Source organism: Maniola jurtina, chromosome 14 (assembly GCF_905333055.1).
Source record: "Maniola jurtina chromosome 14, ilManJurt1.1, whole genome shotgun sequence".
In the NCBI taxonomy this organism is placed as follows: Eukaryota; Metazoa; Arthropoda; class Insecta; order Lepidoptera; family Nymphalidae; genus Maniola; species Maniola jurtina.
Genome location: NC_060042.1, coordinates 11,308,744 through 11,334,902, shown reverse-complemented (window position 1 = coordinate 11,334,902; position 26,159 = coordinate 11,308,744). Strand labels below are relative to the sequence as shown.

Sequence of the window (26,159 nt, the reverse complement as noted above, 5' to 3'; positions counted from 1 at the left end):
GTATATCATGGACTTCCGCAAAATAACGCCTGCTTCTATACCACAGAATTATAAATAAATACGCCTATTCTATACTATATATTACTTTAAACATATTTCAAATGGAACTGCTACGAGCAGCCGAATATTTTACATTTTCATCCAATAAATATGGAGATTGCACCACGTAGGTTATACCCACATATGAAATTGTTTGAATGATTTATGCAAAATCTCGGATGTTTCAGAAAATTCGCGAAAAACTGGAAACCTATGACAGTAATTTTATTTGTAGGTACATAATACCGAGTAGTTTATTTGTAAAGTGGTGGAAAACTAGTGGTTAAAGACTGCGGCCTCCTATAACGGTGAAGAAACCAGCATAATATCTGAGAGTTCTTTTTTGGACAATGTTCTTGAAGATGTTGGCAATCCGCAATTGGCCAGCGTGGTGGACCATAGCTTAAGAGGGGCCTCTCTGTCACTCGCTTCATACAAACGTAGTTCCAATTTCATTTGAATATTAAGCAACCAAAGTCCATGAAATTTTGCAGACATATTCTAGAAACTAATATCTATGTCTGTGGTTTTCCAGATTTCTGTTAAAATATTCGGTTTCAAAGTTACGCGGTCTTAAAAATTTACATACAAATCTTTGAGCCCCTGTAATTTTAAAACTACATATTTTTAGAAAAATCTAATACACCACAGATACAGATATTAGTTTCTAGAATATGTCTGCAAAATTTCATGGACTTTGGTTGCTTAATATTCAAATGAAATTGGAACTACGATTGTACGAAGCGAGTGTCGGAGAGAGCCCTGTTAATATCTTCTCATTTCTTATTCTGAGATGAGAATTCTTTGTGTAAAATCAATGTGATGGATGTTACTTCCAAAATTATTAAAAATGCGTTAAATTTCGTTGCATAATTGCAGGACGAGTCGTTAATCTTTCGTTTGGAAAAGAAGGCGTTTGTTGAAGAGGCCCACTTTACAATCCTAGGTATTTCTGTAACACGCCAAAGAAAAACTACGAAATCGATTGATTTTATAATATTAAAACAATAACTCAAGTCATAAATTTCACGAACCGATATTATTTTTGTATTCAGTTCACTCCGGAAACTTTTCGAATCGCGCAAAACCGTTATTAATACTAAAAGTTTGTGAATAAACTTTGTGGTCGCGTTTATTAAAAAAGTGCTAAAATGATGGCATAGAAATGTGAATAGTTATTTACGACGCACAAGAAAGTTAGCAATAAAGACGTACCTATAGTTAGAACAAGTATCTAAAAATATTATCGAGCTCTAAATTCCCTTTTGCTTTTAGGAAAAAACCTTTTGCTAAACACTTTTACAACTCTTTCTTCATTCGAAACATCTCTACAGTCCTAAACGCTAAACTCCCCAACTATCTCGAATTCTCGAAAACGCCAAAATTCTAGAGCCCCTCAGCGCGGAGCATTTAGCTTCGTCCTAATGGGAATTCCAATTTGTAAATGGACTGAGAAAATTTCGAGAAATTAGACCTTTCGTTTTCTAGAGCTAAGTGCTAACTTCCTACAGTATTTTGCTTTTGATTTATATTTTGACTAAAGGCACTCGGTGCTTTTCTTTCGCTCCCCGTATTCCTTTTGCCTTCAGCAAACGTATGAGCATAGAAAGTAGAGATGAATCATTATGATATGCATGTGAATAATAACGTGATACCTTACCTACTTCAAAAGTTCTGTAAAAAATCACGCACAAACTTTGAAAATTATTACATTTAATCCCGTTTTATTATTTATTAACTAACGCTCTTTAGGGTTTCGTACCCGATGGGTGCCGACAGGACCATAACACTGAGCCTCCGCTGTCCGTCCGTCCATCCATCTGTCTATGAGCGTCCGGATTTCTCATAGACCGTAATAGGTAGAAAATTGAAATTTTGGCAGAACGTGTATTTGTACTACCGCTACAACAAATACTTGATAAAAAATTCTAAATGGCCATGGTAGCCACTAAAATAAATTAAACTAATATTATTATTAAATTACATAAACTTTCACGATGCTACGGAACCCATCGTGTGCAAGTCCTTCCGTACTTGACCAGTTTATTTACACTATACGCTTGGTCACATAAACCGGCGTTTGCCCTGAATATAAACCTACCATTACAAGAATGTTTCCACCCTAAATCTAGGATAATTGTTGTAATTTAAAAGATAACCATACCCTGATTTGGGTTGAGACGTGTTGTTCACAGGTACGCATAAATTAATGAAGATATAACCTACGTAAAGGATTGGTCGCTTTGATGTTATAATTTCACGCGATATAGTAATTAAATTAGCCGTTTTGCCCGACTGCGCGACAACAAAGGCAGGGTTATGTTTTCACGACTATCTGGGTATGTATTTTGGATACTCTATACCCTATATGCTCTTCTTGAAGGTTGAAACAAACCCAACGCATGACTAATCTTGCCCAATACAGCTCCTAGAAGTTTTAATACAAATAACTCCATGAAAGTAGTTTTGGTTAACGACTATTAGACTTTATCTTATTTTTATTACTTGCCACGAGGTCGTTTACTCTGACCAGGTGAGATCGCAATCGGAAACTAACTTGTCTCATACTCATAACGTGTCTCATACTATTCGTTACAATAATATTAATCTAAATTGTATACGCGTAAGCGAATTATTCAGTGTGATGTCCTTTTTGTCACGCTTTCTGTTTCTTTCAAACCTGAAGAAAGGTATTAAGTGGGCTCTACACTCGCGGCGCGAACGGCCGTGAAAGCCCGCGACAACTGCGAATCACGAGTGTAGATGTTGTTCACGCCTTCGCGTTCGCGCTTCGCGCTTTTCCCAAATCAGTGTCGGTTTTTGGTCCGCGACAGAGGGTTTGCGGCGCGAACGTGAACGCGTCGTCAACGTCACGAACAAGACTTGCGAGTATGGAGGGACACAGTTCACGCGTGGATCGCGGCATACATTCACGGCGTGAAATAACGGCGCGACTTCACGTGCGAGTGTAGAGCCGGCTTTAAATCTTTGCGGAACGTTAAAAAGTATTCCCGGTCAGGTTAACGAATACAAATTTCAGTCGCAGCTTCAAGAAGGAAAATGTAAGGAAAAGGCGGGAAATGTAATAAACGAGGGGGTGGAAGATGCTCCGGAAGCGTATTTTGTGTTCCCTACCAAAGAAAAATAATGGCATTTGTCGACATGGCTTGTTTTACCCCCCAACCATTAGAAATCAGGAATCTACTAACTAATATATTGCTTAGTAGGTGATTCTGAGTTAAAACTAAAAACTAATAAAAATAATTAAACTAAATTAAAAACTAAAATCTAATTGAAACAAAGAACCTAAAAATAAAAACCTTAAAAAATATAATATAATAATTAGTTATTATATTATTTTTATTAAAAAAATAAATTATTAAAGAAGTCCCTTTAGGCAAGGTGATTCTTGAATTAACGAAGTTCGTTTAAATCTCTTCCAAAATCCCTTCATGCCTGAAAACTAGACTCAGTCATCTTACTTTGAAAATTAAAACAAATTTTAATATTTTTTTAATGATGTAACCACAAATTCACGGTTTGCAGATTCATTCCTTTACTTGTGCTATAAGACCTACCTACCTGCCAAATTTCATGATTCTAGGTCAACGGGAAGAACCTTATAGGTTTTTTTGACAGACACAACGGACGGACGGACGGACAGACAACAAAGTGATCCTATAAGGGTTCCGTTTTTCTTTTTGAGGTACGAAACCCTAAAAACGGAGATCCAGAGAAGAACCAGTGTAACCAGAATAGTTCAACGAATTGCAACGCTGAAGAGGGTTCGAAGAACCGCCAGACCCTGATTATGTGGACAGGTCAGATGACATCAAATGAGTCGCTGGGAATAACCAAAAAAGTAATTTGTGGAAATTCGTTAGATGTCGTTTTAACCGTACCTAAGTATATCGAATAGAAGACGAAGTAAGTATTGTACCTATAGCTTTAGGTTAGTGTGATCAAACATCAATCAATCAAGTTATGTAATACCAACTTAAAGCATGATATTCGCTTGCCGCTTCGTGTTAAGAGGGCTCTCTCCGTCACTCGTTTCATACAAACGTAGTTCCAATTTCATTTGAATACTAAGTCCATGAAATTTTGCAGACATATTCTAGAAACTAATATCTATGTCTGTGGTTTTCCAGATTTCTGTTAAAATATTCGGTTTCAAAGTTACGCGGTCTTAAAAAATTTCATACAAATCTTTGAGCCCCTGTAATTTTAAAACTACATATTTTTAGAAAAATCTAAAACACCACAGACACAGATATTAGTTTCTAGAATATCTCTGCAAAATTTCATGGACTTTGGTTGCTTAATATTCAAATGAAATTGGAACTACGATTGTATGAAACGAGTGACGGAGAGAGCCCTGTTAATGGTGACTGTCAGAGGTCAGATGTAATCGCAATGGTAGCTTTTACTCGATCAAGCTGATATTCATCATGTCGTGATAGTGATCGGCAATTTTCTATTGTTAATCAATTCCAATCAAAGATAACGCAAACGACTGTTTCTTGTCCGAGACTGATTTTTGTCAGACTTTATGCAACTTTAGCTTGAGTGGTGGTAGCCTTGTGGTTAAGTTGGCCTCCTGGAGGTCGAGGCCTCCTAGAGGTCAGAGATTCGATACCTCTAGCTTTTCGGAGTTATGTGCGTTTTAAGCAGTTAAATATCTTGCTTTTAAGGGAAGAGAAATCATTGTGAGGGAATCTGCATGCCTGAGATTCTCCATAATGTTCTCAAAGGCTTGTGAAGTTTGCCAATCCGCACTTGGCCAGCGTGGTGGAAAATGGCCAAACCCTTCTAATTCTGAGAGGAAATCCGTGCTTTGTAGTGAGCCGGTGATGATGGTGATGATGATGCATCTTTAGACGAAAAACGTTGAGGTCCCAAGGAATGTAGGGGTTCGCACGGGAAAGTCGCGGTTGAAAGACACGACAGACCCCTAGCATAGAGCTTCCCTATAAGAAACCTATGTCCATCAGTGAACAACTTTCGGTTTACGATGACGGGCCACCAGTTAAAAGCGGTGTCTGATTTCACGACTTGTGGTACCGTTTGCTTACTAGTACTATGTCAATGTCTGTAAATGTAAGTAAATGTTCTATTTTCGTTGAAATTTGTCGGAGTTACTATTATTTTTGTATTTCTACATCAAATAACTAAATCTTTGAAAATATGTACATAAGTATATTGAATCAAAATATTAGACGTAAAAAAATGACGGCAACTTTTCCTGTTGTTAGTTCGGACCAAATTCGGATACATTATATTATATAATGATCTTCTTCTTTCTCTAACTGTTTATCTTTCGTATTTCTGTGCCCTTCCTTTTTATTATTATATTATAGTATTATTAAACGTACAAATAAACGAAATAAGGAAGGAAGGGACAGGCAACTCATCACAAAGTGTTAATACTGCGAGACGTTGCTCTAATGAAAATAGATTTGTTCCGACGAGAGCCCTGCGACACACTTCCCTGAGATGTATCACTCCATCTTTTAATTTAGCTGACAGCACACAAGCGCGGGAATATATTGAACTTTTTTTATAAGAACTAGGTACCTACCTAAGTAGGTACGTGTTTTATCTTAAACCCCGATGAAATGCGAGTCGGACTCTTTGTATATGTCACCGTGAAGTTGTAAATACCGTTAGATTAAAATCTAATAGACTCAATCTCGTGAGATTGTAAACTGTCGAAAGATTGTGAACCTCTCTATTGTGAGATCTTAGATATGTATGATCTTAGATATAAACTGGACATAATGCATAGTTCATGAAATGTAACGACAGATCGGACTGATATAAATGACTTATGTACTTTCTGATGTAGTAAATATATATAGAATATATATATATAGAAGAAATAAATAGAAATAGGTATAACTAGAAGAATTCTTCGTCATATTCTTATGCTTCTACTCTTGAGATGATACCCATCTACCGAGCTCAAATTTAGATCGTAAATTTGGGTCTGTAGTTTTAGTTTTTTTTTATACTAATTCTGTATTCTTTCTGATTTCGAACGATTAATGTTTCATACATTTACTAGGTGTCTACTCAATTGCAGTCGTTGCTAAATAAGGATATGTAAGCTATAAATTCGAAGTTAATTTACATGTACCTATTATATTTTTTTCACGTAAAATAGATAGTAATTAAATGCGTATATACGTAAATATTATTACTTATTACCATACCCACTGGTGAAGCTCTACCGGTAACTCTTTCTAAGTTTAACCTATAAGAGTAATATTAGATAGGTAAAAGTAGAAGAATAATACGTAACATGAGTATCTTATAATATAAGAAGTTACTAGTTAGGTACTTATAGTAATACTTATTAAAGACGAGAGTGTTTTATCTAAATCATAGCTAAATCTATTTAAACAAGACACTCAAGATAACATGGAGCATTGTTATCTAATACCAGTATAAAACAAATCTAATACAAATACATTATAATAAATTAATCAACAACTTACCAAGAATGCCCGGATTAAAAAAAAACACAGAACTTTTTACACTTCAAAAAAAAGTGCAGCCTCTTTTAAACTAGGAGCTAGTTTTTACACTTCACAGTCATCACAAATTACGTATGGAGAAAATTCAAATTAGTTAGTTAAATGACGCGGGGAACCGTGCGTGCGTTCGTAGTTTTTCAGAGAAACTGAAAACTGAAGGAGCTCGCTGAATGGACGAAGCCGGGCGGTACGCTCATGCGCGTTCATTCACTGAAATTTTCGGTTACGTATGTGGTTTTTCTTAAATGTGGTTTGTATTTTGGTCAGCCGAATTCCCCCTTTTTAGTACCTAGTTACTCACAAAGTAATAAAACAAGAACTTTACGGGCATGGCTTATTCAATGCATGTTGTTTTTTCCTGTATTTCCTATACCTACCACAGTTTCCTATACTGTGACACAATACTTCTATTGACCGTTGAGGTATGAACTTCAGTGCATTTTTTCGGGATAAGCCAATTTAGGTACAGTAGGAAATCTTATACATTATTTATGCCCTACCTGCCCGGCTAGCATGGGCAGTAGATAAAAATTATATCCCCGATTATATCCACTGCCCGGCTAGCATGGGCAGTAGATAAAAATTATATCCCCGATTATATCCACTGCCCGGCTAGCATGGGCAGTAGATAAAAATTATATCCCCGATTATATCCACTGCCTGGCTAGCATGGGCAGTAGATAAAAATTATATCCCCGATTATATCCACTGCCCGGCTAGCATGGGATTTCTATGACATCAGTGGATATAATCGGGGGATATAATTTTTATCTACTGCCCATGCTAGCCGTGCTGAGTACTTTGAAATTAATGTTAGTATGCATATAATATAATGGTAGATCATATTTAGATACAAATTTTTGTGATATTCTTTCATGCACCTACACCGGTGATTTGGAATTGTTCTTTACTATATCGATTAATTTAATGAATCCCCCTCTGACAATATCTATGACCACAAGACTCTAACACGAGTGTGACCTTAACTTTTTAATCATTAAATAGTAAAGTATATAAGAAAAACCTACATAAGGCGCAGTTAATACAGCAGAGGCAGGAAGGTTTCCTGGCCTTATTCTACTCTGCTCTACCAACTAGTCTCACAGGTGGGACAAAGTGGACAATTTAAAAAAAAATGAAGTCCACTTTGTCTCACTAATTTGTTTTAGTAAGACACTTAATTACAATTGTTGACTATTTTGAACACAAAATTAATGTATTTGCATGCCAGCTTGGTGTGATACAGCTGGACTATTTCTATAATTACACCTGTAAAACCTGTATCAGCAAATAAATAAATTGATTGATTGATTGATTACAGTACCTACTATAATGTTGCATTTAGTAGCGCTGGACTAGATTGGGCACTGGTCTACATAGACCAATGTTCACATAGCGTTAATTAAGTATAAACAAGCATACAAAGCTGGCACCGCCACGTCGTCTTCGAAACTCTACGAAGAATTAGTGTCCGCGCCACATCTCCTCTACTTACTGTATAAATCGCAATAAATATTTTTCACCATTTTCGCCTATAGAAAATAAAATCAGTTGGTATCTGTGGTTACATAATAGTTTGGCTACTGTATATGCATATGTATTATATTATCTACCTACCAAACTATCTCTTGATAGCGTCTACGAATAAAACCCCGAATCTGCATTTCAATGAGCGCTCATAACGAAAACAACAGTTTGCGCTGCGCCGCGGACGGCATCATTTTATTCAGCAATTTCATTTATACCTACCAAGCTTCAAGCCTCTGCCTTTCTATCTTCTATACAGTCTGCCCGCTGAATAGGTTTACTCTAATTTATTATTTAGGAATGGCTAATAAATAATTGAACATGTTCAAAAATCTTAAGCGCAACACCCACAGAGATGAATGCTGACAATGCGCGAAATAATTTTTGTTAACATAAACTCTTACTCTACTTATTTACTTTAACATAATTGATTATGTATTTAGGTACTTTAACGTAATTGAACGATTCTTATAACGAAATGATTCTCGTCAATATAACCACGAATTAGCCGCCAATCGACCACAGGAGTAGATATTATGTGATTCGGCTCTACTCACGTCACTCGCCGCGCTATGAAAGTACAGTCAGCAACAAAGCTAGGCTTGCACCCGTTCATAGTCGCTTGTACAGGCGGTTGCAAACCAAACTTGGTTGCTGACTGCACTAGCTAGTAGCCACCACTCCCCGCGCTCTGTCTGCGCATACCCTTACAATTTTTCGTTATTCGCTTAAAAACACTCTTTTCATGTATTAGGTGCAAAACAGTCTTGAAAAATCATGAACATAACAATATGATCGTTAAAAAAGAAGCTATGGGTCATAAATCATAATATTATTATTGTTGTTGCTATTTCGCCTACCTATTAAAAAAATATAGGTACGTGTACCAATGGCAAGTTGGTCTTATTAGGTACAATCTACAGAAAAGGTAGGTACCTTACCTAGGTAGATTGATTTAATCTTAAAACCAAATTGACTTATTTAAATTTTAAATCCCCGCAACCGCGGGGCAAAACAAATGCTAAGTCATTTCGTACCTTTTCCGACAGAAAACAAATGGATGCTATGTATATAGGTAATGTTGAACGCACGTAATGGTGACCGCACAAAGCCGCAAAGGCCGTATGCGAAGTATTTTAAGGTTTCTTAAAAGTAAAAAAGGAACCCTTATAGGATCACTTCGTTTTCTGTCTGTCTGTCCATCCGTCTATCGGTCTGTCGTGTCTGTCAAAAAAACCTATAGGGTACTTCCCGTTGACCTAGAATCATGAAATTTGGCCGGTAGGTAGGTCTTATAGCACAAGTAAAGGAAAAAGTCCGAAAAGAAAACCTTTAATTTGTGGTTACATCAGAATAAAAATTAAAATATGTTCATTAACAAAATTATTAGTACTTTCAGACTCCAGACTCCGGCCCGGCACGGTCTAGCATAAATCATCCCTTAGACTGCGTCAAATCACCTGCAGTAGCAATAGCACGTGAATCGTCACGCGATAGCAGAGCGAGATCGCGTGTCGACACAGCACACGGCAGACGGCCACGGCACCACGGTAGGAAATGTCAAGGGTTGAAGTATTTCACCTTACTTTACAACTTCATTAGATAAAAAACCGGTCAAGTCTGAGGCGGCCATTTGGAAATTCGCTATATATTGGTTTTTCCGTTAGGGTTCCGTACCCAAAGGATAAAAAACCGACAACAAAGTGATCCTATAAGGGTTCCGTTTTTCCTTTTGAGGTACGGAACCCTAAAAACGGACCCTATTAATGCATTATTAATGTCACCCTGCTGTCTGTCTGTCCACGTGTCACAGGTCTTTATCTTGTAGATGAAATGAAATGAGTTAGGTACCTACAAATCTGAAAACATTGACCCAAAACCAAATATTGAATTAAAAATTCAATTAAATTATTTTTCAGGGGGCTCTCCCATACATGAAAGAGGAGCCGAAAAAAATTATCACTTTTTAGAGCTTTTACTTTATTTTTTAATCTTAAAAATAAGGAAATGGGAGGTCGTCAAAAATGATAGTTTTAGACTCTCGCGGCTTTTATAACACTTTTTCGATGAAAAAGACGCGAGAAAAAGTCGTATTGATGTTCTTGGGGTGGTAGATAGAAATGAAAAGACCTACGAGACCTATGACCTACGAGAGACCGTGGCGTGTCAAAATCCCTACAAGAGACCTATATCTAGCTGTGGGCATCTATCGCTTGGTAATGATAATGATGATGCATGATTGCGTCAAATCGTCTACAGCAGCATCGCGATTCGTCACGCGATAGCACAAAGGGATCGCGTGCCGTCAAACGACACGACACGGCGTCGCCAGCGACCACGAGGAAATGTCAAGGGGTGAAATATTGCACTTTAGGAACCCTCTTTCTCGTACGTATATTGCCCCAACGTGCTCGGCCAATGCACTTGAAAAACTCAAACACAAAGCGTTTATTTACGAGTGTAAACTAAAAATATATTACACCCCCGACAAGTGAAGGGTACAGTAACTCGAAAAGAGCTGATAACTTTCAAACGGCTGAACCGATTTTCTTGGATTATAACTAAGAACACTCTCGATCAAGCCACCTTTCAAAAAAAAAACTAAATTAAAATCGGTTCATTAGTTTAGGAGCTACGATGCCATAGACAGATACACAGATACACACGTCAAACTTATAACACCCCTCTTTTTGGGTCGGGGGTTAAAAATGGGAACCATGGTACACTTGTGGGTTTACATACATACAAACATTTAAAGCATTCTGGCACAGCACACGACAGTTAGGAAATTCTTACAAAACGTCGAGGCTTCATTACTGGCAGGCGTCAAATATTAGTAGGTATATACTAGACATACCTATATTTGACGCAGGTAGCCCTACTTTTCTATGATTTTACGTTATCATCCATACTTTATTAATATTATAAATGCGAAAGTGAATGTCTGTCTGCTAGCGTTTTACGGCCCAACAGTTTAACCGATTTTCATGTGGTAGAGTTAGAATAAAGAGTTTCCACGGGATTCTTAAAATCCTATCCATTTAACTGATTTACATGAAAGGCACAGAGGTAGCTTGCATCCAGGAAACTTTTATTCCGGAAAATCAAAGAGTTCCCACGGGATCTAAAGAAAACTTCAATCCACGCGGACGAAGTCGTGGACGACATCTAGTACCTAGCCTAATCACACTAATATTATAAAGGGGAAAGTTTGTGTGTTTGTCCTTCACGCAAAAACTGTACTGTACGGATTGGGCTGAAATTTAGAATGGAGATAGATTATACCCTGGATTACCACATAGGCTACGTTTTATCCCGGAAATTAAAGAGTTCTCACGGGATTTTTAAAAACCTACATCCACGCGAAATCGCGGGCATCAGCTAGTATTGGACATACGAGTATCGTCGATTCAGGATCCAATCGAGAGTTCCGTCACTCGGATTCTGGCGAATGGCGTGTCACACGTTACAAGGGTCGACGAGCTTGACGTCAAGGGTTAAAACTTAAAATGTCAAAGGTTGGCCACTTGAACCAATGTCTTATAGTTAAGTTGATCGCATACACGACAAGAGGCGTATCTCGTGGATTGCTCTATTATTGTGTAAGTATGCACGTTGCGTCGTAAAGATGATCGCACACATCCGCAAGAGCCGCACTTAACATATCTTTGAGTAGGTACTTACTAAAGGCGCTTTTCCAGTGCGAGGTGACAATTTCAGCAACTTACCTTACTCCGGTTGGTTACCTCCCATCCAATATGTTAATAGGAATCGAAATAGAAACATTTTTACTCATAAGTATTGAAACTTTTACAAGTACCTACTATTGAATCGTCAAGTAATGACCACAACCAGCAAGAAACTCGGCGGTTGCTCTTTTCAAAGATTTTCAACGACATTTTACAATAGGTAGGTAGGTATATTTAATAGGTATTATGCCATGTAAAAAGTTCTTTTATTGCTCTGGATATTATTGTCCTTTGCACTGCGCAAAGACGCGTTTTTGCAAGAACAAACTTTTTTTGTTTTCGATTCGAAGCTGCATGCTAAGAAAATAGATTTAAGTTCAATGATATATTTAGCACGATCGTTCCCCTTTCCGTGACAGCGGGCGTCGTTTTATGAACAAGTCAATATAAACAGTAATGTAGTGTTACGAGCGTCACGCGCAGGACAGAGTGTAAAACGAAGCGTGCACTTTCACTTTCACAGCGGGATATGACGCCTTTTTCATAGCACTATGACACGCCGCTTCAACTAAGGCCGAGACGAAGCATGTCTTTCAAGCGTGTAGGATAAAGTCATTGATTTTGAAAGAGCCACCCGATAAATTTGAAACCTATTTTACACTGAAAGTGCTGCCATCCAGTGTGAGTTGAGCCTAACTATTATTTTATTTAGGTACTCATTTATATACTCGGCCTCGAGGCCCGTACCCCGATAAACGGTAGTTTGTCGAGAAGACACCACACACTCATTTATATCCACGGAAATAAATTAGTATAGCCAGTTTTACGACGAAAAACTGCTCTGTGGGTTTAGCGCTCTCTCTAACGTAATTCCATACAAATGACAGGAAAATCTCTATAGGCGTTAACGTTGAGTCACCAACCAATCACAAACATGTTTTCAAAAAACATTCGAAATCCGATTCGAAAATGTTTTCGAAAAGCATTAATTCGAGATTTTGATTGGTTGGCGACTCAAAATGGTAAGGGCCGGGGCACATATTATGGCGGAGCGCAGCGCATTTTTCACAGTCAAAATATTATCGACTTTGTCTTCATTGAAATAATATCTAAAATCAGTTGGGCATCCGCGCGGTCCCGCGCGTGGTCTGGTACAAATTAGCATAATGTGTCACGCGATTAGAAAACTTCGCGGGCATGCTTTGCGCTGCGCTCCGACATATGTGCGCCGGCCCTTACTCACACTGGGACTTTTCTCCGTCATTTGTATGGAATTCTTCTTCTTCTCTCTGGGCTGGTTTCCGCACTTAAACGTTTCCGTCTGTTGTGCGTTGTATGGGATTATGTAACAGAGCCCTCAGCCCTATAAGCCGTTTCCATGCATATGGCATAGCTAATTTGTCTCGATTTCTAAGTTCGGCCCATAACTTACATTTTGCTGGACCGATTTTAAGATTTTTTTTAAAATTGCTCTCAATCAATCAATGGGTTAGATTTTCTGTAGTAATCTTTACCATAATTTTAACCAAGTTATCATCTATCACTGTTATGTTATTTTTAGGTTATACATACTTCCAAAAACCCCACTTTCATCCAGTCCATTTTATTTTGTACATAACTTAAATAAAAAAAAATAACATACACAATACTATTTTGTAATATATAAAAAAAGTATAATAAAATATCAAAAAGCTATAAATACAGGTATTAAAAGGCCATTGTCCATTTGAAACGTATCAATTTAATATGATTTCTATAAACATTACCTATCGAATAATAATTTATAAGCCGAAATGCACTGCACATATTGGAAAAAAGTTTTTTTTATTTTTGTGACTATAATATTGGGGAGTATTGATACAAAAAGGACTTTTTATATGCGGTCTGTTTATTCAAAAAGTTGATAAAATTCTTTACGTTGGTGTTTTTTACAGTTGAACCGGTTTGAAGCGGTTGGAACCAGTATAAACCGGTTTTCGCGGAGGTCGGAGTTCGGGTCCGACCTCTAGACGTGGGGAGGTATGGCGACTACTCGATGACCGTTTGTTCCTCTTTGATAAAGAATTCTACAACTTCTTCCACTGAACCCGACCCGTCGGTATCGAGACCGTCCGTGTCTACATCTGTAACAAAAATAATTAAGCATTAAATACTTGAAGCTGTGATAGCCTAGTGGTTCGGACGTCCGCCTCCTGATCGGAGGTCGGGGGTTCGATCCCGGGCACGCACCTATAACTTTTCGGAGTAACGTGTGTTTTAAGTAATTAAATATGACTTTCTTTAACGGTGAAGAAAAAAAATCGCGAGGAAACCTGCCTGCGTGAGAGTTCTCCATAATGTTCTCAAAGGTGTGTGCAGTCTGGCTTCACACATCTTTGAGAACATTATGCACCGCACGTCTTGGCCAGCGTGGTATGGCCAAAACCCTTCTCACTCTGGTGAGATAAACCATGGCCATGACCATGTCATCGCAAATATAATATAATCGGCAATAATATCGCTTTCCTCTCAGAAGAGGAGAACCGTTCTTTGTAGTGAGCCGGCGATTGGTTGAACATGATGATGATGAAATACTTAAAGTAGGAGTAAATTATTTTCAAACGACGATTCAAAAGCACTTGTAAAAGTTTACTTGAATAAAAATATCTTCTATTCTATTCTAAGATGTAAAAGTAATAATTTTAGTTTTCTTTAGATTTTTGGAAAATAATGTGTACTTACAATTCCTCAGCTCAAGACGGCGAGGCTTCTGCTCGGCCCACTCTAGCGCCTTCATCTCGCGATACTCCACGTGCTTCTTCATCTGCTCCGTGCGCTTCGCCACCAGCTCCTGTGAATACCATATTAAAACTATGTTAACATTATACCAATTAGCATATTAAAATTATGTTATTATCACACTAAACCTACATCCACGTGAACGAAGTCGCGGGCATCAGCTAGTGTTAAAATAATATCAATACAATTAACACAATGTTAAAACTATATCAATGAAATTAGCACAGTATTAAATGCACAAATTACAACAATTTGAACATAAATTTTAAAACTAGGTATGTTAAAATTATATTTATTCAAATAACAAGATATTGAAAGCATGTTAAAATTTTCATCAATAAAATTAATATAATCTGCAAACTATGTTAAATTAATAAAAAATTCGCTATAGGTCGAAGCCAAGCCTAACCATATCCACAAAGTAAGTACAAAACCATTATGACATGTTTTTAACATTCTGATATATTTAACAAGGGGTTTGACATAAGAGTTGTAACACATTACCTTGCTAGCCTTGTTGCTGCGCATGCGATCCTTGGATTCGAACTGCGAGTAGTACTTCTTGAGGTTCTTCTTGATCTCCTTCTGTTGCTTCTCAGAAAGCAGTGTGGGCGGACGAGGTCTCCATAGGAACTGAGCGAAGCCCTCCTTCATTACTCTGTGGAATTACTTGTTGTTAATGATAGTGCTTCTGACTTCTGAGGCCCTAATAGCACCGCTTTAAGTAATAATATTTAAATTATGTATTGGTATTTCGAAATATGTAAATTCAGTATAATTATGAAGGTATGGTTCAGGATAGGATTGCAGCATATAAACCCACGTGATTTAAGCTGGAAGCAACGATTGTCAGGTATAATTTTTTTTAGTAAATTTGGATGGTAAAAATAAAAAAATACATATTGTTTAGAGAATTTCATACCAGAAAATAAATATTAAAGTAGCCAGCAGAAAATATTGTGCATCAACCTTTAGAAAGGGATTTTGACTTCTTAGGGCGTTGTCTCTGTCACTCATACCTATGTGAAGTTTTACGATTTTGAAAACCTTGATTTTGAAATCCACGCGGAAGAAGTCGCGGGCTACAGTTAGTTATACATATATTATAGATTTGACGTTACTTAATTTTTCCTTACAATTATTTTTTAATATTTCTACTCTATAGTCTATACCAAAAAATTGTATCTCGAAATATGCTCACCTTCTTAGAATCTTGCCCTGGAACGACCAGAGGTAGTACCCGCAGTCCATCTTGCATTTCAGAGACGAAACTCCGGTAACTACGTAGCGACCAGTCGGATCCCACTCTATGCCCGACATCTGAAGACATGGAAAAAGTGATTTTGAATCTAAAAGCATCATACGAGATGCGCCCTTGAACTGGCGGGTGGAAACCTAGCATTGTTGTTGACTGTGCAACGTCATAACTGAACATGTTTAAGATCAAGACAAAAGCAAATCTCCCAACTCCTACGCAAGTCATTCATGTTCCCCAGTTTTTCGTTATCGTTCTTATTTCTTCGTCCAGGTGTCTAATCTTCATTTGCAAGGGTAATCGGAATCCAAAGTTTAGTCCAAAGTTTGGGCAGTTCGATGTAAAGCAGAAAGAAATAAAAACAAAAACGAAAAACTGGCTAAGGCTGATGTAGGAATATGTCCATAGACTAACAGTTACTTATCATATTATATCACTGCTTGATATTATGATCTAAAAAAAAAACAATCTAAAGGGCACAGACAATTTTTTTCTATGCATTCAGAGACATCTATTATAATTTTATGGAACGTTTGCTGGAAAGAAGCATTAATGGAATGTGGTTTTTTTAGAACTGAATGTGACAATAAATCATTCCATACATAATATAAAATTAACAATAAATTAATTCATATACATTCTATAAAATTAAATTATTATATTGAGTAAATTAATTGAATAATTATTATTTTCAATTTTTACTAACCTGATAATGATCAGACACATTCATAATAGTGAAATCATTAGTGTCCAAGAACTCCAAAGCACCACCGGTTAGTCCAAGGTTAGCGAGCACTATAAACTGTCCCATGGGTGACCAGAAAAGATGGTTGAATGGTGTTCTTTCAAACTTCTTCAGCAAAGTCGGAGCTTGACCAGTATTCACTTGGTAGAAACTTATACAAATATTCGCTGTATCACCTGTAATAACCAGTTATATCATCATCATGACCAATCCATGGTTGAATATTGAATGGATTATTTTATTTGGATTTTTCATATTCTTAATTAAATATTAACATGAAAAATCCAAATCTATAATGAGCTAAACTTAATTTTGGTGGTGTTATTTATTATTTTATGTGTATTTGAGGGTATATAAAGTAAACTAGATGACGCCTGTGACTTTGTCTGTGTGGATATAGATTTTTAAGAATCTCATAGGAACTCATTGATTTTCCACGATAATTCCCTCATTATGTATCTTCAAAAGTGCCCGAAGGATTACATATAACGGAATTCCACATGGATGAACTATAACTACATCAACAGCTTGCATCGCAGAGAAGTATGTAGGCTGCTTTTATTTCCAGAAAATCAAAGAGTTCCCACTGGAATTGTAGAAATCTAAATCCACACAGATGAATTATATAGTATCAATAACTATCAATCAATAAGCACACCATGGATTATGGCGAATTTCGATCCTATAGGTTCCCACGCAAACGCCTGGATTGGTTCCTTGATTTCTACGGAATCCACTGGAATCTCCTTTTCCCTCATATGGAATATCTCAAAGTTGTAGTACATTCCAGAGTATTTGATTTCATTTTTATCTTTTTTCACTTTTGAGTAGCGATCTACTTTCACACAAAGGTAGTCTCCGCTCTTTTGCCAGTGAATTTTGCAATCGGCTACAGAGAAGAGATTTTTAGAGCGTATTTCTGTGCGGTTGGGGAGTTCTAACAATGTCACTCTTGCTGGTACATCTTTGTCTTCTGCTACCCAGTATGCTAGAATGTTGTCAGAAGGTGACCAGCAGAAATCTCTGTGGAATAAAAAACAAAACCATAAGCAATGATATTATTGTAACAAACAAAATAAGAAGTAGATATTACGTTACAAACATACATTTTAATTCTAACCTAACAATTTCAATATATTTTAAAATAGATTAAATCGTAATTTTTCTACAGGGTCTCAAAGTGATAAAATAATAATATGATAAACCATTTTTGGTACATATAAGTATTTACTCCATTGCTTATAAAAAATTAATGTGTAACTTACCTAATACCAGGTATTTTAATGGACTTCTTATCTAAAAGGCCAAAGCTGGGTGTCTCATATACAGAGAGCATATCTTGGCCGAGTCTGGCAAAGAATCTGTCGTCTTTGCTCCAACGGAAAATCGGCCAAGTTACATACTCGTCTGGAGGTGGGAAGCTACGCTTTTCTTGACCTGTCCTGTTAGAGAAATATAAAGGAAGAAAGTAATATTTACTGTGCATTTGCAGGAACAATGGCATAACTCAAAAATCTCCAACTTTGAGTTAAATATTCAGAAATGTCAGGCTTTTGTTCTATTTTTTCTGTAAAAATTCTATGTCCCTAGCAATAATATTAGTGTAATGTGATTTTAAAAAGACATTTTAATACTAATTAACTAGTGAAAGAATCCTTTGTTTTAATTGACTAGCATAAGAACATATAATAACTTAATTAGTTTCTGAATATAAATAATTAAGATTATCACTGTATGAATTACAATAAATTAACATTTCAAATAGTTACTATACCAGTATGAAAATCCTACTATTATTATAATGCAAAAGTTTGTCTGTTAGTCACCTTCACCAGATCGACGTGATTTTTCACATGGATTTAGTTAGACCTGGAGTGTAATATGTCGGATCGAACCGAGGATTGTTTAAGAATTGATGAAGGCAGGCGAAGATCCTTAGGATCTGCTTCGATTACTAGGCGATCTTCAGACGTGTTAAGAACAATACTTCCGTTTACTGCATGTCACAACTACCAGCGTAACTAGGTAAACCTAACCTAACCTACCTAGACCGGCTCCTCCACCCCTTACACCGGTCCCAAACCAACCATCTAACCTAACCACCACAATAACAACTCGTTTAACCAACAGTACCACTTTAGGTAACCACTACTCTAAAACCTACAGTACGACAGACTATTCCTACTGAGAAGTGTCCTCGGCAACAACCGGACGAATAATGCCTCGCTACGCACAGCGTGTCTGATTTTATAGTCCAACGACGACAGTGGGGAGATGACGTAATGCTCAGTGAGCAAAGTATTGACAGCTAAAAGTCGGTACCGCCGACACGGCCATTCTGACCTGCGTACGTCCTCGTACGCTAAATGTCACAAAGCATGTGAGGACAAAACCATAACCACAAAATCACTATACCGCTCGTCTATCCTGACTAGCAGTTAACTGTCAATGAACATCTTTCTCATTCTAAACCTGGACATCAATGTCCCCTCAACCACTCAACACTAGTGGACCGGACATCAGCGTCCCCTCAGTCAGTAAACCTCCGTAAACCAGAAACATTACAATAATTAACGTACAATGCTATTGGTTATGATTCTGACCATCACGGCTTTTTCTAGGGCTCTTTGGCTTGACTAATTCATCACATCTCAACACTTAGGAAGTTGACACAACCAACCTAGGTTAAGAAATCACTTTCAACTGATCATCTGTCTAAAAAATAGGCTAACACTGCGAGAAGAACCAAAACCTATTACAAGAACCTATCTACTGACATGTCGCGACGGGAAATTTAGTTGAAACGATTCTAAACTACAGTTCATATGATTAGAGCGCAATTGCTATTGCAACTCTTAATCAATCATGATCCAAACATTATTCAAAACTAATTTACCACTGGTTCGGAATGCCACAACCTAGCGAGAAGAACCAGCAAGAAACTCGGTGGCGTCTATCTGAGTCGTTAATTTCATCTTCACGAGAAAAGATCTCCTTAAAGAATCATTGCATTGATACTCACATCTAAATAGATCACATTATTGACTTCTCTTTACTTCAAATGTCGCAATAGCTCACCTTCTCCACTCTTTGCGAATTACAATACTAAAAGCCATAGTATCGTGCGCTACGGCGCCTTGAACACTATCCATAAAAGTATGCAATCGCCACACCACCGCGTATCCCAATCAAGGAATCGCCAGTAAGTGCCCGGTTTCCGAATGCAAGCTATTCGATTTCATGGGGAAACTCATTGTCCCAATTTATTTTAACTCTGCACTAGAGTCATCAATGATTCTTTACCAAACGGATTACTTGATTCCAAAACTGGTTTATAACGTCATAACGATTATCACAAAAAGAGAACCAGAAAACAAAAGAACTATTCACGAGACTTGGCATGTAACTGAACTTAAAAACAATTTTTTTTTTTGTTGTTGTTAAGGATATGTGGTTAACTGTAACTGTGCGGTGTCTATGACAGTAAAACTCGTTTAACATCGTCGCGTCACGGCCATTCTGACGCGCGACCGTCCTCGGGAGCTAGTACGGATCAAGCGCAAACAATCCCTAACCAATACTGTACACCGCAGTTGAAGACAAAAAGAAACAAGGTATTCGCACATGGGTTTAATGTGGGTAGGTACCAGAAAATCCGATTATTGGTTCCATTTAGCTCAAACACATCCAGTGCTATCGAAGGATAACCCCATCCAAGCACACGATATGTCCCGCCAGTATGTGTAACAATGCGTGCCACAGCACTGCCAGAGAGTAGCCCTAGCCACGTACATACAATACGCACTATTACACATAATCTAAACCATAACACATTATCAGAGAGTTGCCCTGACTTAATGTGCAGCGTCACGACACACGTAACCAAATAATCGTAAAAATAATCTAATGTGGGTAATCCACTTCTGATTTCGCCGCTTCTAATGATTATTAAGATTGAAGCATGATCTAACCACTAGTAAACCTGGATAATAACTAAGCGGATACGTCAGGATAGCAACCTTTAGATTAACTGAGCCTTCGTGGGCGTACTAACGATATTCTTGGACTATCAAGTGATATAGTGTGATTGTAACGGTTTCAGTAAATACTTTGAGAGTGTCTTTGCCAAACCAGCAAACTCTTACGACGCGATGAGTGACTCTAACTGCACTGTGAGTCAATCTGCAAAATCACCATTGACGAGAATAATGTACTCAAGCTTCTCAAAACTCTGAAAACTAACAAGGGAGCCGGTAGTGATGGTATTCCACCTATTTTCCTGAGCAAGTGTGCTTCAAATCTGGCGAAACCTCTCACGATCATCTTTAACCACTCCATAAACGTCTACGGTAGTTTCCCAGACATCTGGAAAGAAGCGCTGATAGTCCCCATCCACAGAAGCGGATCTAAAACTCAAATAGAGAATTACCGACCTATCTCTACCCTCAACGTAATGAGCAAGTTGTTCGAGTCAGTTATTTACTCTTACATATCTCCAATCATTTCGAGATCTATCCCCTACGAGCAGCATGGATTTATGAAAAACCGTTCCACTGTCACCAACTTAGCGGTCTTCACGGACTATGTCTTGCGGAGTATGGATGAGAGACACCAGGTGGATGTGATCTATACGGATTTCGAAAAAGCTTTCGACCGTGTGGATCACGTGATTCTGCTTCACAAGCTAAGCATTCTAGGAATAAATGGCAACTTACTCCGATGGCTAACTTCATATATAAAAACCCGTATGCAGGCTGTAGTAACAGGCAGCGCTAGAAGCAACTTTATAACCATTCCATCAGGGGTCTATCCTAGGTCCCCTCCTATATAATGCCTATCTATATGATATTGGTAGCTGTTTTAGCCATGGACAATATTTAATGTTTGCTGACGATAAGAAAATTTTCCTTAAAATACGTTCCCTTGAGGATTGTTATCGGCTACAAGAAGACTTAAACGCCCTGAGTGATTATTATGTCAGGAATAGAATTATCGTTAACGTTAAAAAATGTCACCACATAACTCTTTCTCGTAAAACTAGCTCTATATCCTTCGACTATCATATAAACGATGTAAACATAGCTAAAGTCAAAACCGTCCGAGACCTGGGTATTAAAATTGACGCTAAACTATCGATGAATGAGCATGTCGAAGTCGTAGCGGATAGAGCTTACAAACAACTAGGTTTCATTAAACGCGTTACACGTACTTTCAGTAATATTGAATGTATAAAAACCCTGTATTTTGCATATGCTCGTAGTATTCTCGAATATGGGTGCAACATTTGGTCACCGTATTACATTATACCTACTCAAAGATTAGAATCAATACAAAAACAATTTCTTAAGTACCTGGCGTTTAAAGAATTCAAAAATTTAGCAGTTATAAAGAAGCCTGTTCGCATTACAAAATTGACTCACTGGAACTTAGAAGAAACCAAAGTGACATGATGTTGCTACAAGCTATTTTGACTGGACAAATTGACTGTCCTAGCCTGCTGTCAGCTTTCTCACTCAACGCTCGCTCCTTTAGGCCTCGTAAACCTCAGCTACTTTGCGTACCGAAATCCAATACAAACTACGCCCAAAACTCCGTACTTCTACGCCTGGCGCGAACTTACAATAAAACTTACTCAGATTTTGACCTTTTCCATCAATCAGGCGTGAACCGTGTCACAATCAAGAGGTGTTGTCGGAACGAGCGCCTCGACAATAGTGCGCGTGGCTTTGCAACGCACTGTTTTATAATGCTGGCGACCGGACCGTCCCTACCGTCCATGATTCATGGATTGTCCGATATTGTTCGTGCTCGCCTTCGTTGATCAGCGCCGACATGGCCATTCTGACCACAGGTCGCCCTCGACCTGCCAAAGAGAAAAAAAAGAACACAGTACCGTTGTACGAAACAGATTACGCACGGAAGCCCTCATCCTCGTTGGACACGACTAATAGTGAAAGTAAGGAGGCCCCTGTCCTCAACTTACGTCACAAAACACAAAAGTAAGGAGGCCCCTGTCCTCAACTTACGTCACAAAACACAAAAGTAAGGAGGCCCCTGTCCTCAACTTACGACACAAAACACAAAAGTAAGGAGGCCCCTGTCCTCAACTTACAAAACACAGAAGTAAGGAGGCCCCTGTCCTCAACTTACAAAACACAGAAGTAAGGAGGCCCCTGTCCTCAACTTACGTCACACACACAAACGTCACAAAACACAGAAGTAAGGAGGCCCCTGTCCTCAACTTACGTCACACACACAAACGTCACAAAACACAGAAGTAAGGAGGCCCCTGTCCTCAACTTACAAAACACAGAAGTAAGGAGGCCCCTGTCCTCAACTTACGTCACACACACAAAGCGGCAATATTAAGATTTTGAAAAAGTGCAGATTACCTGTAGCTTTCACCTCCTGGACTTGAATCAGATGTCCTTGTCTTTGTCACCATTAACCACTCGTTTCCAGATATTCCAAGCTTTGGTAATTGATTCACGTATCTCCAAGAGTTTTGGCTCGACCTTGCAACAAGCCAGCTATTTTCTTCGATGTGGTTAGGTGGAGCTGAAGAGGCTCCACGGTTCATCCCGCTTCTGATGTCGGATCGAACCGAGGATTGTTTAAGAATTGATGAAGGCAGGCGAAGATCCTTAGGATCTGCTTCGATTACTAGGCGATCTTCAGACGTGTTAAGAACAATACTTCCGTTTACTGCATGTCACAACTACCAGCGTAACTAGGTAAACCTAACCTAACCTACCTAGACCGGCTCCTCCACCCCTTACACCGGTCCCAAACCAACCATCTAACCTAACCACCACAATAACAACTCGTTTAACCAACAGTACCACTTTAGGTAACCACTACTCTAAAACCTACAGTACGACAGACTATTCCTACTGAGAAGTGTCCTCGGCAACAACCGGACGAATAATGCCTCGCTACGCACAGCGTGTCTGATTTTATAGTCCAACGACGACAGTGGGGAGATGACGTAATGCTCAGTGAGCAAAGTATTGACAGCTAAAAGTCGGTACCGCCGACAAATATATATAGGATATTTTTTACCCAGAAAAATCAAGGTTACAATGGAAAAACCTAAATCCACGTGGACAAAGTCGCGGGCATTATTTAGTAAACTATAATAAATCATTCATTCATTCATAGAGGAACTTACCTAATATCCCAAATGATGAGTTTCTTATCATCCCCTCTGTCCCCACTAGGTGAAAAGGTCACAATATAGTTCTCACACGGTGAGAAGGATATGAACCTTGCCTCAGGGTGGAAGAACTTTTGGAACTGACTGAACTTGGGACCGGCCCACAGCGCTACTCCTCGCCAGTGGAACGTGGCCAGGTATGTGCCCAGGGGAGACCAGACTGCATATGTCTCAGTCCAGTTCTGTAAAAATAGTACAAATGAAGATAGTGTTTTAGACACCAGCCCACTATTTGGCGGTCCAGGCTTTGATCCCAGGCATGCAGTATGCACTTCTAACTTTTCAGACTTGTGTGCATTTTAAGAAATTTATCACTTGTTTTAATAATGAAGGAAGACATTGCCAGACGAGAAAAAAAAAAAGGGAGACATTGTGAAGAAACCAGCATACCTGAGAGTTCACCATGATTTTAAAGGTCTGCCAATCCGCACTTTGCCAGTGTGGTAATTAAGGTCAAAATCTTTCTCATTCTGAGAGCATGCAATGGAAGCAATCTCATTCTCTCAAGATCTTATCAATATTTTGCTAGATTAATCTCAGATACACTGCCTGACATGGCTCAGGCAACAAGAGTTCTCACCAAGACATCTCTCAAGACAACCTCAAACCTAACTAGAGAAAAAACTGCTGAACTCTATAAAAACCATGTGCTTAATACATACTGGTCTCTCCTGTAGAACAATGGGTTCAGGCAGGGCATTCTGCCACACTTGGAGTGCCACTCCAGTTCCAATACCAACAAGGAACTGGTCATATGCATCCGGGTCCATCAGATACCATTGCAGGTCTGACTGAACCTTGAATGGCTGAGGCGCTGGTGGCTCCCATTCTTTAGGGATATCTGAATATCTGAAAATTGTACATATTATTAGTAAATAAGCAAAATTAAGTGAAAGTCTGGTAAGAACTGGTTGTGGATTCTTGTCACACTAATAGATAAAACACTAGTTTTAATTTGTACATACAACCTGGTATCTAGAGACGAGACTGCTAGATTCCAATGCTCACAGCATTGGAAGATGAAGGAGAAAACGGGATGGCCATTGCAGGATGTGACTTTATAATAGATAGATAGATACTATAGCCTGGTTCTATTTAAACAGAAATTGTTATAAACAGTGGATGTGTGATAAGCTACAACTCAATTGGCTTTAACCATCATCATAATATCCTTCAAATCTAATAAATCATCTAGTTTTAAAACTGGTTTTACAGATAGAATGGTAATCTTGATCATGTGGCAATCAAAACTAGAAAATCAAGTCAACTTATTTTGATCCCAGAAAATAATTAAAGTTTCTAAATCTAGTTCACAATTTTATGAATGAGCTATGCACAAATAATTTTTTTTTTACCAGTAGAACTACATAATCCAGATTTTTGAAATATCAAGTCCTCCTATTCAAGTATCAAGTCCTCAAGTATATTCCTAGTTCCTAGATACTAGGCAGACAATCTAATCTATGCAATTCATATGCTATTGCATAGATAGGATTCGGATTGACTGCTACAGCCCGGCTGCCTAGTGCATGGGTACTCGAAAGTTATACTAATAGTTGTTGGAAATTCAGAACTCAAATTATACTCTAAAAAAACCTGGCAAAAGAACTCAACCTCTTTAGAAAATATATGAAACATACTTACTTCTTAAAATCAGTAAAAAGATTCACTAAAAATGTGTGCTGCTTATCTAATTTACAGTTATTAGTGGCGGCGACTGCCTCCGCGGCATTCTGTGGATTATTGTACTCCAAGAATATGTATCCCGTTGTCACACCAGTTTCCGTGGTGGGATAATACTCGTTGACTATCTTCCCAAACTTGCTGAAGATCTTGGTTATGACACTCTGGAGTTTTTCGAGACGCTCAGGTCCGACCTGCGGGCACCCATCCACGACGACCACATTCTCGTAGCCGTCAGATTCTTTTGGCTTCGATTCTAAAACGTCCGCCAACAATTCTGCAAGTGCAACGTCAAATTGAGGTTAGGAACTTTACGCAAGCAATTTTTACCTGTCACCAACATATATCACACAAATTAAAGATTTCAAATTGTTTGATACACAGCACTTTTAGTTAATAATGCTGTAAAAACACAAAAACACGACAAAAACGCTTAATAATTCATAGGTGACGCATATGGCCGGGGCAACCTCAACACTTTGGAAACCCACCCTCGTCGGGGATATCGTCCACAAATCCTTCCGGATCATCGAAATTTGGCTCCTCGTCAAAATTCTGCTCCTCATTATCACTTTGGGGTGTTTGATTCACTTTCTCATCGCCTTTTTTCTTAGCCATTTTGACGTTATATAGTGTGGTACCGGAAGACACGCCATTAGTGAACTAAATCCATAGACTAGAACAGCGA

The 26,159-nt window shown here is 38.3% G+C and overlaps 2 protein-coding genes across 3 annotated transcripts in view; both read right to left on the bottom strand.

Annotated features, from left to right (window-relative positions):
* LOC123872037 (ankyrin repeat and fibronectin type-III domain-containing protein 1) overlaps positions 1-6,705 on the bottom strand; it is a 217,487-nt gene extending 210,782 nt beyond the window's left edge. For both annotated transcript variants that reach the window (XM_045916157.1, XM_045916160.1), the window contains exon 1: positions 6,540-6,705. The gene's annotated coding sequence lies outside the window, so the exon portion shown is untranslated. The remainder of the gene's footprint in view (positions 1-6,539) is intronic.
* Positions 6,706-13,515: 6,810 nt separating this feature from the next.
* Positions 13,516-26,159, bottom strand: LOC123872113 (eukaryotic translation initiation factor 3 subunit B). The gene is made up of 11 exons (XM_045916256.1): positions 25,963-26,159; positions 25,433-25,748; positions 24,451-24,637; positions 23,744-23,970; positions 17,838-18,014; positions 17,231-17,595; positions 16,534-16,748; positions 15,774-15,892; positions 15,077-15,230; positions 14,516-14,624; positions 13,516-13,917 (listed from the first exon to the last, which is right to left on the bottom strand). The coding sequence occupies exons 1-11, from the start codon at positions 26,087-26,089 to the stop codon at positions 13,823-13,825; spliced, it is 2,091 nt and encodes a 696-aa protein (XP_045772212.1). The 5' UTR covers positions 26,090-26,159; the 3' UTR covers positions 13,516-13,822.